Here is a 15,912-nt window from a genome sequence, read left to right as displayed (position 1 = left end):
ACAGTAGTGACCGTACTAGTGCCAGACACCAATCGTGAATATATCAGTTGTGTACAAAGGATAAGTGCTGTGCTTAGTCGCTCAGTTACGTCCCACACTTTTCGACCCCATGGACTGTAGCCCACCAGGCTCCTCTGTCCACGGGGATTCCCCACTGCAGTGGGTCGTCATGCCCTCCTCACAAAGGATAAGTAGTAACTGCCAATAAAAAACTACATATAAAATTAAGAACACATTATTAATAAGATTCTAAGTCTTGCAATGTTTGAAATGTCAAGTAGACCACCAGGCATAAACATTTGAGAAATGTGAGGTTTAAGAGTTATGCTGTTTCATACAGGCAGTTTTAATATATTATAAATAATAAATTATAATAAAATGACAAAAGAAAATTCATCTATTTTTAAGGGATACATTCTTCTCCTGACACCAAAGTATTCCTAATACCTACTTCTCAAAAAACCCCAGTAAATCTTAAATTTTAATGACTCTTTGTAATTTCAGTGAAATTAAATTATTTTATCTTATTAAATTTCAATAATACATAATTTATACTGTTTTTATTATTTTAAAAAAACCTTCCAACATCTTTCTCCACAGTATGTCATTTCTTCCCTTTCCAAAATGAGTCCATGCAGGCCCTCCAAACTATTTCCCAAAGCTGTTACTTCATTTTTCACATCAGAATTTGCCAAAGCCAGGCAGTCACATGGGTATATGTTTTTCACTCACTGTTGCCTAACAAACAGCAATCTTAAAATCTGTTACACAAGTTCACAAAAGGATCATTTATAGAATGAACAAAGATGAAGATTAAAGGCTTCCCCCCAAAAAATTCTGTGAAATAAATTTCTTAAGTGCAGAAACCCAGTTATTAAGTAGAGTTGTATTATCACTTCAATACAATCATTGTTAGGAACAATTAAAATGTGCAGTTGTGTGCAGCTTGTGTATGAACTTTAATGGATATCTACCCTAGCTTTTGAACTTTATAATTACCACAACTGTTTAGAAATCCTTTTAGCAGGGCAACAAAAACAATGTAAAATTAAACTGGGTAATAATCACCATTTTAAAGGTGTTGACAGTTTTACTAGGCAATCGTATGTTCATAAAAGCAAATAAAGCATAAATAAAATGTGATATAAAATCTAATGTAGACAGAAGACAAAAATAAAGTGTCACGTAATTTTAGAAAAGAAAAGTAAGACGACACCACAGTTAAAATACACACACAAACACATCTAGTTGAACAAGATGACTAAAACTTTACATTTAAAAAATCTTAAAAAACACCTCTTTTAAGAATTTTAATTGCATTTTTATTTGAATAATTTCAAACATACAAGAGAATAGCAACTATAGTAAAAACCCACCACTGAGCTCCAACATAACTAAGACAGGTAACTTTCTGATTAATAGAGAAATAAAATATGAGGGTACCCTGAGCACATTTTTTAGATTCCGTTCCTCTTCCCCTCCCCAGCAAGGGCTTCCCTGGTGGCTCAGAAAGTAAAGAATCTGCCTTGCAACGCCGGACACCTTGGATCGATGCCGGGGTCTGGAAGATCCCCTGCAGAAGGAAATGGCAACCCACTCCAGTATTCTTGCCTGGAGAATCCCAGGGACGGGGGAGCCTGGTGGGCTGCCATCTATGGGGTCACACAGAGTCAGACACGACTGAAGTGACTTAGCAGCAGCATAACTACGTATTATTTGTGGGCTTTTAAATTTTATATAAACGGAATCATATCACACATATCAATCTTCCATTTGGTTTTTCACTCAATAATCTTTTTATTAAAAAACAACAACAACAAAAAAAAACTAAATCCATGTTGGTGAGTTTGCAGCTCAAATTCATTTATACTTCACTTCCTCATAACACTACCTTGTATGTGGATGATAGGGGTAGAGTAGGATAATCAAATAGCTCAGAAATACCATTTGAGGAGTGTAGATAGAGAGGAACTTTAGGGGGCTCTGGAAGACCACAATACGTTAATGATCACTGAAGAAAGCAGGCTTGCTTAACCACAAAACCAAGCAGGCTTGCTTAGCGGCAAAACCCATGCAACCGAAGCCTGAGACATGCCCCCAAACAATAAAACAATGCTGGCATGAGACCCACATCCTGCCTAGTGAACTAAGTTAACGATACCTAGGACATGCTCTCTGCCTGCATAAAGAAAACAGTGATTTATGGAAAGGTGACACTCCAAAGTGAAAGACCCTCATTGTACTGAGACCTGAAGTAATTTTTCCATAGCAGCATGACAGCCCTGGCTTGACCAGGCAGGGACAAAACTCCCCTGCCCCATGTGGAGGAGGAGCTGATGATGAAAGCATGATGTCTACTCAAGAATGAGACAGATGGTCTTTTGCCCTTCCCTACTTTTCCTTTGATTATAAAACTGCAATCCAGTAAGTTCTCAGCATTTGTCACTCTCTCACCCACCCACTTGTAAGCCCCACAAGTGTATTACTCTAATAGTCACATCTTATCCACTACTTTGCCTCTTGCTGAATTCTTTTTGTGCTGAGATACAAAGGACCAGAGCTCTCTGGAGCCCAGTGAAACGCCACCTAGCAGTTTCACAGACAGCACAATTTAACCTTCTGAACGGTGGGGTACTGACAGCACTCCACCAGCAGAATATAATACTCTCCACTGCCTTACTTGGTACTGTTCAATTTATATGCATTTGTGTATAGAAAATAAATGTATATACTTATGTATAATGTTACTTCATTGCTTTCATTCTCCTGGTGACGTGGAAATTCTTTTCAAATACTTATTTCATGAATTTCCTTTCCTCCATATGGCTTAGTCATGTTAGGTGGTTAGAATAGGAAAAAGGAGTCCAGAATGGTGGTGGCTAAAAGACAAGGAAGAGAAAAGCCCACGAAAATAGAACAAAGGAAGGTCTGAGGACCACAGTGAGGACCTCAGGTAGAACAAACAGCACTCCTGACTAGCCCAAGTTACATAGGGCAGGCCCAGGGGGAGGAAAAACATATAAAAAGAGGAGCCAGAGGGCCCGGGGTCTCTCTCCCGCGCGCACTGTCTCTCTTTCTCTCTCTTTCCCCCTCTACTTCGCGGCTTTTGGGTCAGCATGCCCTCATGCCTGGAGGATGTATTTTCCAAATGAAACTGAGCTGTAACACGGAGCTGTAACACTGTCTGAGAACTGACACACCTAGGGCTTTAACGTCCGTCGCTTCAAATTTTTGTTGTGACGAGACAGAACCAAGGAAATTACACACTACCCTGACAGTCATGTATTTTGCCTACCTTCAATTAGGTTCTCTCTCTCACTAGTGTGTACATAAAGAACCAGCAAGTTCTTTATACATTTTGGTTTCTAAGCCTTTGTAAGCTTTGCAAATTGAATGTAGCTTTTCTGAGCCCAAAGCTCATCTCTTCCCCTTTGTGTATGGTATCTTTAATATTAAAAGGTGTTCTGCTGCTGGATTGTAGGTAGTTACATCTGTTCATCTTTTCCTTTATAGTTTTTCCTTACACAGTCTTATTGAAGAAATGCTTCCTACTCTGAAGTCAAAGACATTCTCTGATCCAGCATTCTATAGCCTTTAAAGTTTTGCTTATTACATTTACAACTGTCATCTACCTGGAATTAATCATTAGGTGAGAAGTCAAGATCTATGTTTATTTCATTTTCCCCCCTGGGAATAACCAATAATCTTCGAAATATTTATTGTACAGTCCATGCTTTACCCAGGGATTTGTGATGCTACATCTGAGGTTCCTATTCTATTCTGCTGGTCTATTTCTCTGCACATGTGCCTACAACTTAATCACTAAAGCAGGGACCCCACCCCTCTCCTATTCTTGAGTAGACATTCTCCCTACTCAGGAATATTTTGGTTCTTCATAGACTTTTGCTTGCAAGTAAAATTTAGCATCAATTCAAAAAAACAAAAAAGGTGGAGACAGGAATAGTAAATGGAAATGCAGTGAATTTACAGATCAATGGGGACACTGTTACAATGTTAAGCATCCCAACCCAAGATCATAATGGTATATCGCATCATTTCAGGTCATCTTTTATGTCCCTCAATTCTGCTCTGAAATTTTCTTAAGATCTTACAAACTTTCTATAGGTATAATCTTAGGATTCTTCTTGGCGTTGTTGCTGCTGCTAATATAAAAAAGAACTTTATTCCTATCATATTTTCAAATTAACTTTTTACTAGAGAATTGGGTAGTTTTTAGGTTGATTTTATATCCAGCAAACTTGCTGAACTAGTAACAGTTCTAAGTTTGGCAAATCTCCTGATTTTCTAATAATAAAAGGAACAACTGCGTCTCTTAATTCTTCTTTGTTTTTTTTTAATTGTTGAATAGAAGCACTGACAGGAAAGTTATAGTCTAAGACCTAATTCTAATGGCAAAGCTTCTGCAATGGCACCATGAAGTATGAGACTTACTATAAACTATATGATAAGTAATCTTCAGCATGATGTAATATATCATTACATTTGAAGTGATCTTTTTGTAGAAACATATAATTGGGTCATGGTTTTTATCATTTCCAGAAATATTCAATAGCTCTGTTTAAACCATTTACATTTAATGTAATTTATTTATATGTTAGGATTTAAGTCTGTTGCTTTGTTTTATATTCTGTTTATCATGCCTGTTTCTCCTTTCCTGTCTTCCTATGGACTATCCTGAGTTTTTACTAATATAATTTAATCTATAGCTCTTTAAGTCTATTTTGCATTACAGTTTTTTAGTGCTTACTCTAGGTATTACAAATTATGTATTTAATTCCTCCCAATCTACCAATATCAGAATTTTACTATTTCAAGTGAAATGTAGAAACCTTACCAACAATTATGTCACACTACTCTCCCCTCTTCACAATACAGTTGTCCTAGATACCATCTCCACCTTAGAAATGTTCTAATTTTTTTAAAGGTCAAACATAATTTTTTTGATTTCCTCTTTGATTTCCTAAGTGATCTTGGTTGTCTAGTAGCATATAGTTTAATCTCCACGTGTTTGTGTTTTTTACAGTTTTTTTCCTTGCAGTTAGATTCCTAATCTCAAAGCAGTGTGACTGGAAAAGTTGCCTGACATGATTTCAATTTTCTTGAATTTACTGAGGCACACTTTGTGGCCCAGCATGTGATCAATCCTGGAGAATGCTCTACGTGCATTTGAGAATGTGTACTCTGCTGCTTTTGGATGGAATGCTCTATAAATATCAATTAAGCCCATCCAGCCTTGGGTGTCATTTAAAGCCTATGTTTTCTTATTCATTTTCTGTCTGGATGATCTCTCCATTGATCAAAGTGGGGTGTTAAAGTCCCCCACTACTGTTATGTTACTGTTGATTTCTCCTTTTATGGCTGTTCGCATTTGCCTTATATATTGAAATATTCCTATGTTGCATATGTATATATTTACAATTGTTATATCTTTTTCTTGGATTGATCGTTTGATCTTTATGCAGCGTCCACTGTCTCTTATAACTATCTTTATTTTAAAGCCTATTTTGTCTGATATGAATATTGCTATTGCAGCTTTCTTTTGATTTCTATTTGCATAGAATATCTTCTTCAGTTCAGTTCAGTTGCTCAGTCGTGTCCGCCTCTTTGCGACACCATGAATCGCAGCACGCCAGGCCTCCCTGTCCATCACCAACTCCCGGAGTTCACTCAGACTCTCGTCCATTGAGTCAGGGATGCCAACCAGCCATCTCATCCTCTGTTTGTCCCCTTCTCCTCCTGCCCTCAATCCCTCCCAGCATCAGAGTCTCTTCCAATGAGTCAACAATTCACATGAGGTGGCCAAAGTACTTGAGTGTCAGCTTTCGCATCATTCCTTCCAAAGAAATCCCAGGGCTGATCTCCTTCAGAATGGACTGGTTGGATCTCCTTGCAGTCCAAGGGACTCTCAAGAGTCTTCTCCAACACCACAGGTCAAAAACATCAATTCTTCAGCACTCAGCCTTCTTCACAGTCCAACTCTCACATCCATAAATGACCACAGGAAAAACCACAGCCTTGACTAGACAGACCTTTGTTGGCAAAGTAATGTCTCTGCTTTGGAATATGCTATCTAAGTTGGTCATAACTTTCCTTCCAAGGAGTAAGCATCTTTTAATTTCATGGCTGCAGTCACCATCTGCAGTGATCTTGGAGCCCCAAAAAATAAAGTCTGACACTGTTTCCACTGTTTCCCCATCTATTTCCCATGAAGTGATGGGACCAGATGCATGATCTTCATTTTCTGAATGTTGAGTTTTAAGCCAACTTTTTCACTCTCCTCTTTCACTTTCATCAAGAGGCTTTTTAGCTCCTCTTCACTTTCTGCCATAAGGGTGGTGTCATCTGCATATCTTAGGTTATTGATACTTCTCCCGGCAATCTTGATTCCAGCTTGTGCTTCTTTCAGCCCAGCGTTTCTCATGATGTACTCTGCATAGAAGTTAAATAAGCAGGGTGACAATATACAGCCTTGACGTACTCCTTTTCCTATTTGGAACCAGTCTGTTGGTCCATGTCCAGTTCTAACTGTTGCTTCCTGACCTGCATATAGATTTCTCAAGAGGCAGGTCAGGTGGTCTGGTATTCCCATCTCTTTCAGAATTTTCCACAGTTTATTGTGATCCACACAGTCAAAGGCTTTGGCATAGTCAAAAAAGGAGAAATAAATGTTTTTCTGGAACTCTCTTGCTTTTTCCATGATCCAGCAGATGCTGGCAGTTTGATCTGTGGTTCCTCTGCCTTTTCTAAAACCAGCTTGAACATCAGGAAGTTCACAGTTCACGTAATGTCTTCTTACATCCCTTTAAAACGCAAGACAAATGTGTCTTCAGATATTCAGCCTTCCCATTATACTCTGTTCATTTTTAACGTCCCAAGTTTTCTTCATTTATCATTTCTCTTCCGTTTTAAGGATTTCTGATAGCAATTCTTTGAGAACAAGACTGTTGGTAATAAATCTCTGGGTTTACTTTAATCTGAAAATGTCTTTATTTTACTTTCATGCCTGAAGGATATTTTTGCTGGATATACAATCATGAATTTTTTTCTTTCCACATTTGTAAAATGTTGCACCACTTCCTTCTGGCTTCATGGGTTCTAATAAGACATCCTCTGTTATTCAAATCATTATTACCCCCACAAAGTACTGTGTGGTTTCACTGAGTTGCTTTCACGATATTTCTTGGAGCGGGGGGGGGGAAGACGAAGTCTTTAGTTTTCAGAAATCTGATTACAGTGTGTCTGGATGTGGGTTTCTTCGAGTCCATACTGTTTGGTATTTACTCAGCTTCGTGAATCTGGTGGTTTGTCTTTTATAAAATCTGAGATGTTTTCAAACATTGTTTCTGAAAATATTTTTCAGCCTCACACTTTCTTCACTCCTTCTGGAATTCTCATGAAATGAATGTTAGGTCTTCTGTATGGTCCCACAGATCTCTGAGCCTGTTCATTTTCCTAAAATGTGTTTATTTACTCTACCTAGGACCCTATATTCCTCTCACAGCAGAGGCAGAGGTGGAAAAGCAAGCCCTGGTGTACAAGCCCTTTTCAATACCATGTTTATGACACATTTGCTCACATCCCATCAGTGGAAGCAAGTCACATGTCTAGACTATATTCAGTCATGGTAACGGCAGGACAATACGCCCCCATTCACAGCAAGAGGTCACTACAAAGGTACACAGCAAAAAGCACTGATACGGCAGTGGGTGAGGAGTGGGTCAAGTGATGCAAACTGCCACCACAGGTAATCTTGCTTTTTAGCCTTTGATGGCTATTAAGACTGTCTCCCTCTACTGAAGTTTCACGGACTCAGTAAAATTTGTCAATAGGTGTATTTACTTTTCTGTGTTCTGTCAGTATTGAAGGCTCCAGTTGAAGACTGATGCTTTCCTTTAGTTTCAGAAAATTCCAAGAAATTATATTTCCAAAATACTATTTATCTACCACTTCTTCCATTTTCTTCTTCGAGAATTCCTCATTTGTGCATACAGGAAACTTTCCACCCATGTTCCATCTCCTTTAACCATATTTTAATATTTGTTATCTTCCTGTCCCTCTGACTATAGTTTATTCTATCCATTGCACTATATTTTTTAATGATTTTTTTCTATATCCATGTATCTCTAAACTACTAATATTTTTCTTTAAATTGACTTACTTTGGGAAAAAGAAAAATTTATTTAGAAACTAATGTCTATCTGATAATTGACACTACAGATACATCTGCTACTCATAGGTGTTTTCTAAAATGTTAAAATAAGGTACCAATTAAAATGTAAATGGTTGCTCAGATATCATTAATATTTATATATATTTATATCTTAATACTAACAGTGGTAAGTACACAACCATTTTGAAACCTACTGCTTTAGATAAACTCAGCCCTGGAGCATTTATCTTTAGAAAGCCAGTGAGACCCTGGAAGGTCTCATTACTACATGCTGCTAATGATTGACTCAACTATAATACACATCTACATACAAGAATAAACTTGAATACTGAGTTGCTTTTCTTTTAAATAAGTTTAACACCAACTTCCTGCAGAAAACTCAACAAATTTAAGAGAACTCTTTGCATTACTGCCACTTAAAGGGGATCTTAGATCCAGGAACACTGAAAACTGAGTCAAAAAACTTTTAAATAGGGATTATCAATATTATATAGCTATAAATGTATGTCACAGAATAATTAAAGCAACAGATTCTCAATGAATTATGGAAAAACTAGTCTTGCTGCTTTTTAAGCGCTGAATAAAAATTTTAAAATAAACCTGTTGTAACCATTCTCAGGTATTACTTCATCCGCTATTTTTACACAGAAACTCAGAGTTAAGGTTTATTACCTTTGGCAACTCCCATTCTGACCGAGATCCATCTGCACTGTAGTAATACTGTCTACCTTGATCGTCAACATGCTTGAGCCACTATAAAAACAAAACAGGTGTTATATTTTAAACACAAAGTTGAGCTTAAGCTTATAAAATCATAGGTATTAGATGATATTCTTATGAATTTTATTCTATTTGCCCAAAAACATTCCAAAAGAAATATAACAAACTTATACTAACAGACTTGCCTTTTAAGTTCAATAAAAATAAGTAACTAAATATTAAATGCAAATTTATTTTCTCTCTTTCATCCAGTGTCAAGCTAGTGATCCAAGCACCACTTAACAACACAACAAGAAATGGATAACATAAAGATACAAAGATACATATACGGACAACATATATATGTATGTGGACACAAGGACACACAACCCTGAAATCAGGTTGAGAAATTAACAAAAGGGAATTTTTCTTCAATCTTTAAGGATGAAACTACTAAATGATTTAATCCAAACTTCATACAAACCCTTAGAATTACCTGCTATAGCCAACACAGCTTATTCATACAATTTAAGTAACACCAACAACAAAACTTCATATAATACCGGAAATATGAAGGAGTAAAGACTAAAACATATGATCTTGATTGTGAAATAAATGAAAATTATTGTTTTCATGTGTTCTAGTGTTAAATAATTAAAGAAACAATGTGGAGTGAAAAAACCTATCTCCATTTATTCACAAGGCTTTTATTTTTTAAACTAGCACAACCAACCATTACCTTCTCTGATGATAAACACATAAAATTACAGCAAGTATTCTCACACTAATTAATTAATCATAAAGCACTAGATTCATGGTTTTTGTTTTACATAACTTGGTTATAAAAGAAATAGCAATGTAGGAAGTGAGGGGGATTATTATGACATGTTGAGAAAACTATTCCCAAAAAACTATTTGCCAAGAAAAACACAAAGAAATATGTTTATTGAAGAGGCATAAACAGAATGACACTCAACGGGTCTAACTCTTAAAAAGATTCTGTCTTAAACAGGTTGACACCACAAAAATTATGATAACTGGAAGCAGTTTAAAACCATGAATCAGTAGTTACACTGAGTTTTCAGACTGTCAGCTGACAGGACTACAGAATTACAAGAAAATATTTTCATGAGTTTTTAAAATACTACTAGAGCTTCAGTACACAACAATTTTATGAGAGGAATCTGCCAAGAAAACTAGATGAGAAAAAAAGAATGTACCTTTTCATTAGTATAGTCACTGGTATATAAGGTATGCCCACGTTCATCCAACTCTTCTGACCAACCCCTTGGAGGAGAACCACACTGACTATCTGACTGGCTGTGACAAATGCTGTGGTAGTTTTCTTCTGATGAAAAAAGCTACAAATAGTCAGAAACATAAGGATTGTTCTTCTTTGAATATATATATACAGCAGTTGAAAATCTAAGCAATTGACTTTATTTGGCTATACATACTAAAAGATCTTGAATATATTCAAGTATTTAATTTTCAAAACAAATTGTTTAGTCTTTTTAATGGTACATTGTAAGTGGTGCAGGGGAAATTAATAAGTTATTATATTGCATTAATGCAAGCCTACAAATATTCACTATAATGAAACTAAAAACAATGTTTTCAGACTGAGAGATAAAAATGCTACCTTCTATGTTGTGCTACTTTCAACTGAAATCAGGTTAAAAAATGATGGGGACAGAGCAAATGTATGTACGCACATTTATATGTAAGCAAAGTAGGAGGTGAGGGCTCTTCATTAGACTGAGATACTTGAACATTTCACCTATTAATTGCAAGTTCCTAGCCAAACACCCAATAGAAAGTGCTTACTAAATATATCTTGAGCTAATTTTTTTAAAGTGTGTGGGATGGGAGAGGGGAGGAAAAGACACTAGCTCTGTAACTCTGTATTTTATTTTCTAATTGATCATAAAGTTTTCCTGACTCACTCAACACAAATGCTTGTTAAAAACTATTCAAAACTATACTTTAAAACAAAAAAAAATTGAATGAATTCAAACATAACACCGAAAAATTAAGAAATTCAGTGTAATATTTACTGGGCTAATTCTGCAAATGACCCTTCCAGGGTCACATTCAGGTAAAACAGTTTCTACAATTACATCTACTCAATAGATCAAATTTTCTACCATCGTACTTGGTCTGAAACACTCAGATGTGTACAAGTAACAAACATCCTAATGTCAGTAACATGTTCATAAAAACTGACAAAGACAACTTTAGAGAAGTCTTGAATGGAGTGAGCTGTACATGTTCTGTAATAGCAGTGGTTAAAAAAAATGGAAAACCTAACTGAATCCTGAAAAATCAGGATTATTTTAATCCAATTGAGACCACTTAAAACATAAGCTAATATCAGAGAGGTACAATAAGAATCTTTTAGAAACAGAATAAAAGGCAATCTGTATGGAGAATATTATTCAGCCATTAAAAAAAAAAAGAAATTTAGTTATTTGGGACAACACAGATAGATTTTGAGGCCAGTATGTTAAATGAAATAACTTGCAGAAGAAAGACAAATACCCAGCAATCTCACTCACATGTGGAATGTGGAAACAAACCAAACAAGCAAGCTCACAGGCACAGAGAACAGACTGGTGGTTGACAGAGACATGGGCAATGGGCGAAGAGGGTCAGAAGGTACAGACTCCTAGTGACAAAACAAATTAAGTCCTGAGGATGGAGTCTACAGCATGGTTACAGAGTTAATAATACAACATTGCACGTTTGAAATTTGCTAATAAAAGAGAGATCTTAAAAGTTCTCATTCCCAGAAAAAAAAATTCTGCAACTATGTATGGTGACAGATACTAACTAGGTTTATTGTGATCATTTTGGCAATATATACAAATGTCACATCATATTACATCACAATTTTTTCCAAAACCATCAAGGAGCAAGAGGTTAAGAAACACTCAGGAACAAAACTAACTGGAAGCATGAATCCAGATCGGTAAGGAGAATAAAAAGGCAGCATTCTCTGAGAAGGCATTTGCCAAACCTTGAGCTAAAACATTAGTTTTCAAGACCATGCAGACATGCTGGGGAACAGGACTCGGGACAATGTAAGGCAGGGAGTCCCACAATAAAGACAGGGGACCCCAAAGAATTATACCTGCAGATTATAGGGTAAACCAGAAACAAATCTTGTCTCTCTACTGCATACTAGGAAAATCACAGGAATAATTGGGGGAAATCAGAGGAGAACCCAACAAGCCAGTCTTTATGCATTCAAATTACTACTACCTAGGTGGCCTAGGGAAACTAAAACTGAAAATTTAGTTTCAAATGTTCATAGGATACTAGTTTCCCCAAGCACATGAGAGAAACACAAGGATAGCCTCTCAGAAGGAAACTTTCAAAGTCAGCATTTAAGATTTGTTATCTATGATTTCCAACAACTATCATCTCACATTAAAACATACACACACGATATGAATCAAACAGCATGAGTGACAGTCAGCAGAAAAACAGCATATTCAGACTCTTAAAGCCTTTATATACTGAAATTATCAAAAATAAAGTAGAAAATAAGATCCAAGAAAAATATGACAAATAAATGCAATATACGATCATTCACTGGATCCTTTACTGCAGGAATAAAAAACATAAAGGATATTAACTAACCAGTGAGAAACACTGAATATTAACTTTGTATTAAATAATATTCAGATATTAAATTTCTTGGATGTGATAAATGCATTTTTCAATGTTTTCAATTTGTTTTACTGGAAAAAGTCCTTATACTTAGAGAATAAAACATTACATTGTCTGGACAAATGATTCAGATTAAAATAATTAGTGGAGATAGAAGGGTGAAAGGAGGTAGAAAGAAATGTGTGCAACTCTTGAAGTCCACGCGCCCTAGAGTCCAAGCTCCGCAGAGAAGCCACCGCAGTGAGAAGCCTGCACACCGCAACTAGACAGTAGCCCCTGCTCACCGCAACTAGAGAAAGCCCGTGTGAAGCAACGAAGACCCAGTCCAGTAAAGAAGAAAGAAACCAGGCAAATGTGGTGAAGTGGTAACAACTTGTACACCAGATGAAGGGTGCCGAGTATACAGGGGCTCAAGGTGCTATTCTTTCCACTTTTCTGTATGTTTCACAATTTTCAAACTAGTAACATGGGTAGCTCCCCCAAACAAATTAAAAATAACACTTCTTTTAAGTTCAAGGGTTGGTTTAATATCACATAAACACACACGATGAAGAGAGAAACAGCAAACAGGAGCCTAACTTGAAAATGACTGAAGACAAAGCACGGAGAGGGACAGCAATAAAATGTTAAGTATAACGGAAATCCAGAAACAGGACTAACGGAGTAAGCAGATTAAACATTTATCTAATCAAAGTCCCAAAATGAGAGGAAAGAGAAAATGAGACAGGAGCTGTATATAGATAATGCATATAGATATACAGGAATTTTCCAGAGCTAATCAAAGGTAGAAACTCCTTAAATTTGGGATTCCCAACAAAGCCTGGGCAGGAAATAAAAAAAGATAACTTCACCTAATCACATCACAGTGAAATTACAGGCACAAGGTCCTCAAAGCCTCCTGCAAGAAGAGACCTATAGACTGAATTGTGCATATTAATAACAGAAGCCTGAAAACATGAGAGTAAGTCTCAAGGAACTTGGAAAAAAACAAAAAGCAAACAATCACCTTAGAAACGTGTACCAGTAAAGACAATCTTGAAAAATAATGAAAAATAAATTTCCAGGCAAATGAAAACCAAGACTCTATCACTAATGGAGGCTCACCAAGGAAACTTAAAGGTATGGATATGTACTTAAGGCAGTAAAAAAATTATTCAAGATAATGTAATCTGCCTAAGAAATCTTAAAAAGAAAGTGGTAAATATGAGGATTAATTTTAAGCCCCCCATGTACAACAGTGGGGATTCCCTGGTGGCTCAGTGGTAAAGAACCCACCTGCCAAGCAGGAGGCATGGGTTTAATCCCTGGGCTGGGAAGATCCCCTGAGGAAATGGCAACCTACTCCAGTATTCTTGCCGAGAGAAAAACCCATGGACAGAGGAGCTTAGTGGGCTACTGTCCATGGGATCACCAAAGAGCTGGACATGAATTAGTCACTAAACAACAAATGTACCACAGTCGTGGGGGGCAAAGGGGACTAGAAAATGGAAATAAACAACAACAAAGAGCCCCACAGCACTTAAAGAGTTCTTGGAGGGTTTCAAGGAGCAAGCAGATGCTGATTAATTGTAGACGCTGACACATACGCTGGTTACAGCTTCTAAGGTAGCGTTCTTAGCAGCAGCAGCACAGACAGTCAGGGCCAGATTATTCCTCATGGTGGGAGCTGTCGTGTGAATCACAGGATGCACAATAGTTTCTCTGGCCTCTACCCACGAGACACTGGTAACCCTTCCTGAGCTGTAACAACTCAGAACATCCCCAGACACTGCCTAATGTTCCCTGCAGACAAAACTGCCCTAGGTGAGAACCACTGTTCTAGGGCAACCACTAAAATAACAAGCTTGTGAGTTAGAATGAAAGAGAAGCTTGCTCCCACTTGAACCCCAATAAGGTAACAGTACTGAAATAAGCTCAAAAAGATCTGAACCCCCAAGAACAGGGAGAACACAGAAAGACACAAGAGCCATAGAACTCTGGAGGCTGAGAAGCAGATGAACAAAAACCTAAATTATCCACAAAGCAAGCAGAATCTAAACGGGTGGGGGTTGGGGTGGCACTGAGGAGGAAAGATGAAATCCACCAAGTTTACACAGCAACGTCTTCAAATGGCTCGGGTTCCTCCTGGAACCGAGGTACTAAACTGAGGACTGAGATAGCCAGGATCCCCTTCTCATGCCGGGCCACCAGTGTGCACCCTCCGTTCCTGCAGCAGAAGCACAGGGACTGATTCCCTCTCAAGAGAAATTCTGAGCTGGGAAACAACAGGCACAACTGGAACACGGGTACCAGACAGAAAGAGGGGAGACTAATGGGCTGTGTGTGAAATAAATGCTGCTACCAACACCCTGGGCAGCTCTTACTGGCCAGTGTTCTGACTTCTGCAGACTGGTCAGTCTGAAAGGGAAGACCTCATGGTTCCAACACTGGAGACATCCAACATGCAGTTGACCAAGATCACCATAAAGTCAAGTTCAAAATGCCTCGCAATTGTGAGAAAAAATGATCTCCAACCTAGAATTCTGCTCTCAGGCAAACTCTCAAGTAAATGTGAGAATACAGTGTCAACATTTTCACACACACGGTCTGTTTTACCTCCATATGCAACCTTTCTCAAGAAGTTACTGGAAGGTGTGCCCTGGCCACTCTGGAAACATCTATTTTTACACAATATGTGCAGAGAGTAGAGGTGTGAGCTCAGACTGCAATTTACAGATCACTCCCATCTAGTCTCTGAAGCGTAACAGAAACCTAAGAAAGGCTATTATTCAAGTTTCCGTGTATACTTTAAATCCCTTTATTCTATATTTAGCCATTTCCCTAATTCTTCCAAATGATAAGACTTTACTTTATTATGGACACGCAGGACAACTTACTTTCAAATCTTTCTAGACACACAAATTCAAATCACTTCCCTAACACTTTTCTTATTATAGTAACGCATGAACAATTTCTCACTAACCCTCTACCTCATTCCTCAACTCTGAAAGTATTAATACAAGCTACCACCAAAGCATAGCTATAAATAACCAACTGAAAAATAGGACAAGAGGAGGGGTTATTAACTATACAAAGCTCTTAGACTCTGCCTTACACAGGATGTGTTGCCTGATTCCTCCAGCTCCTACCTAGCTGGAGTTCTGTTTCTGCTGTACAAGTCAGCTGCTCTAAGAGCAGGAGTCCTGTGTGTGTGCAGGCGCTGCCATCTACCATACAGCGGGATGTAACTCCGTGCCATCCATCCTACCCAGGCTTCTCTGCACATCTGCAGTCCCAGCCCGGGGGGATCAGGGGATAGAGGGGGTGTGGGTGTGTGTGGGTGTGTGTGGGTATGTGTGTGTGTAGAG

The 15,912-nt window shown here is 37.7% G+C and overlaps 1 protein-coding gene across 7 annotated transcripts in view; it reads right to left on the bottom strand.

Moving 5' to 3' along the window:
• The window catches only part of ARHGAP12 (Rho GTPase activating protein 12), a 117,675-nt gene that overhangs the window by 40,524 nt on the left and 61,239 nt on the right, over window positions 1-15,912 (bottom strand). For 4 of the 7 annotated variants that reach the window (XM_010860003.1, XM_010860006.1, XM_010860007.1 and 1 more), the window contains exons 5-6: window positions 10,111-10,251; window positions 8,864-8,944 (exon numbers count right to left, since the gene is read on the bottom strand). In XM_010860003.1, the coding sequence (XP_010858305.1) occupies window positions 8,864-8,944; window positions 10,111-10,251 (222 nt within the window). The remainder of the gene's footprint in view (window positions 1-8,863; window positions 8,945-10,110; window positions 10,252-15,912) is intronic. The other 3 variants (XM_010860010.1, XM_010860008.1, XM_010860009.1) reach the window with 1 other exon arrangement.

This window comes from Bison bison, unplaced genomic scaffold (assembly GCF_000754665.1).
Source record: "Bison bison bison isolate TAMUID 2011002044 unplaced genomic scaffold, Bison_UMD1.0 scf7180017864461, whole genome shotgun sequence".
Taxonomy (NCBI): domain Eukaryota; kingdom Metazoa; phylum Chordata; class Mammalia; order Artiodactyla; family Bovidae; genus Bison; species Bison bison.
Note: the sequence above shows the minus strand (reverse complement) of the source record. Positions and strands in the feature narration are given on the sequence as shown.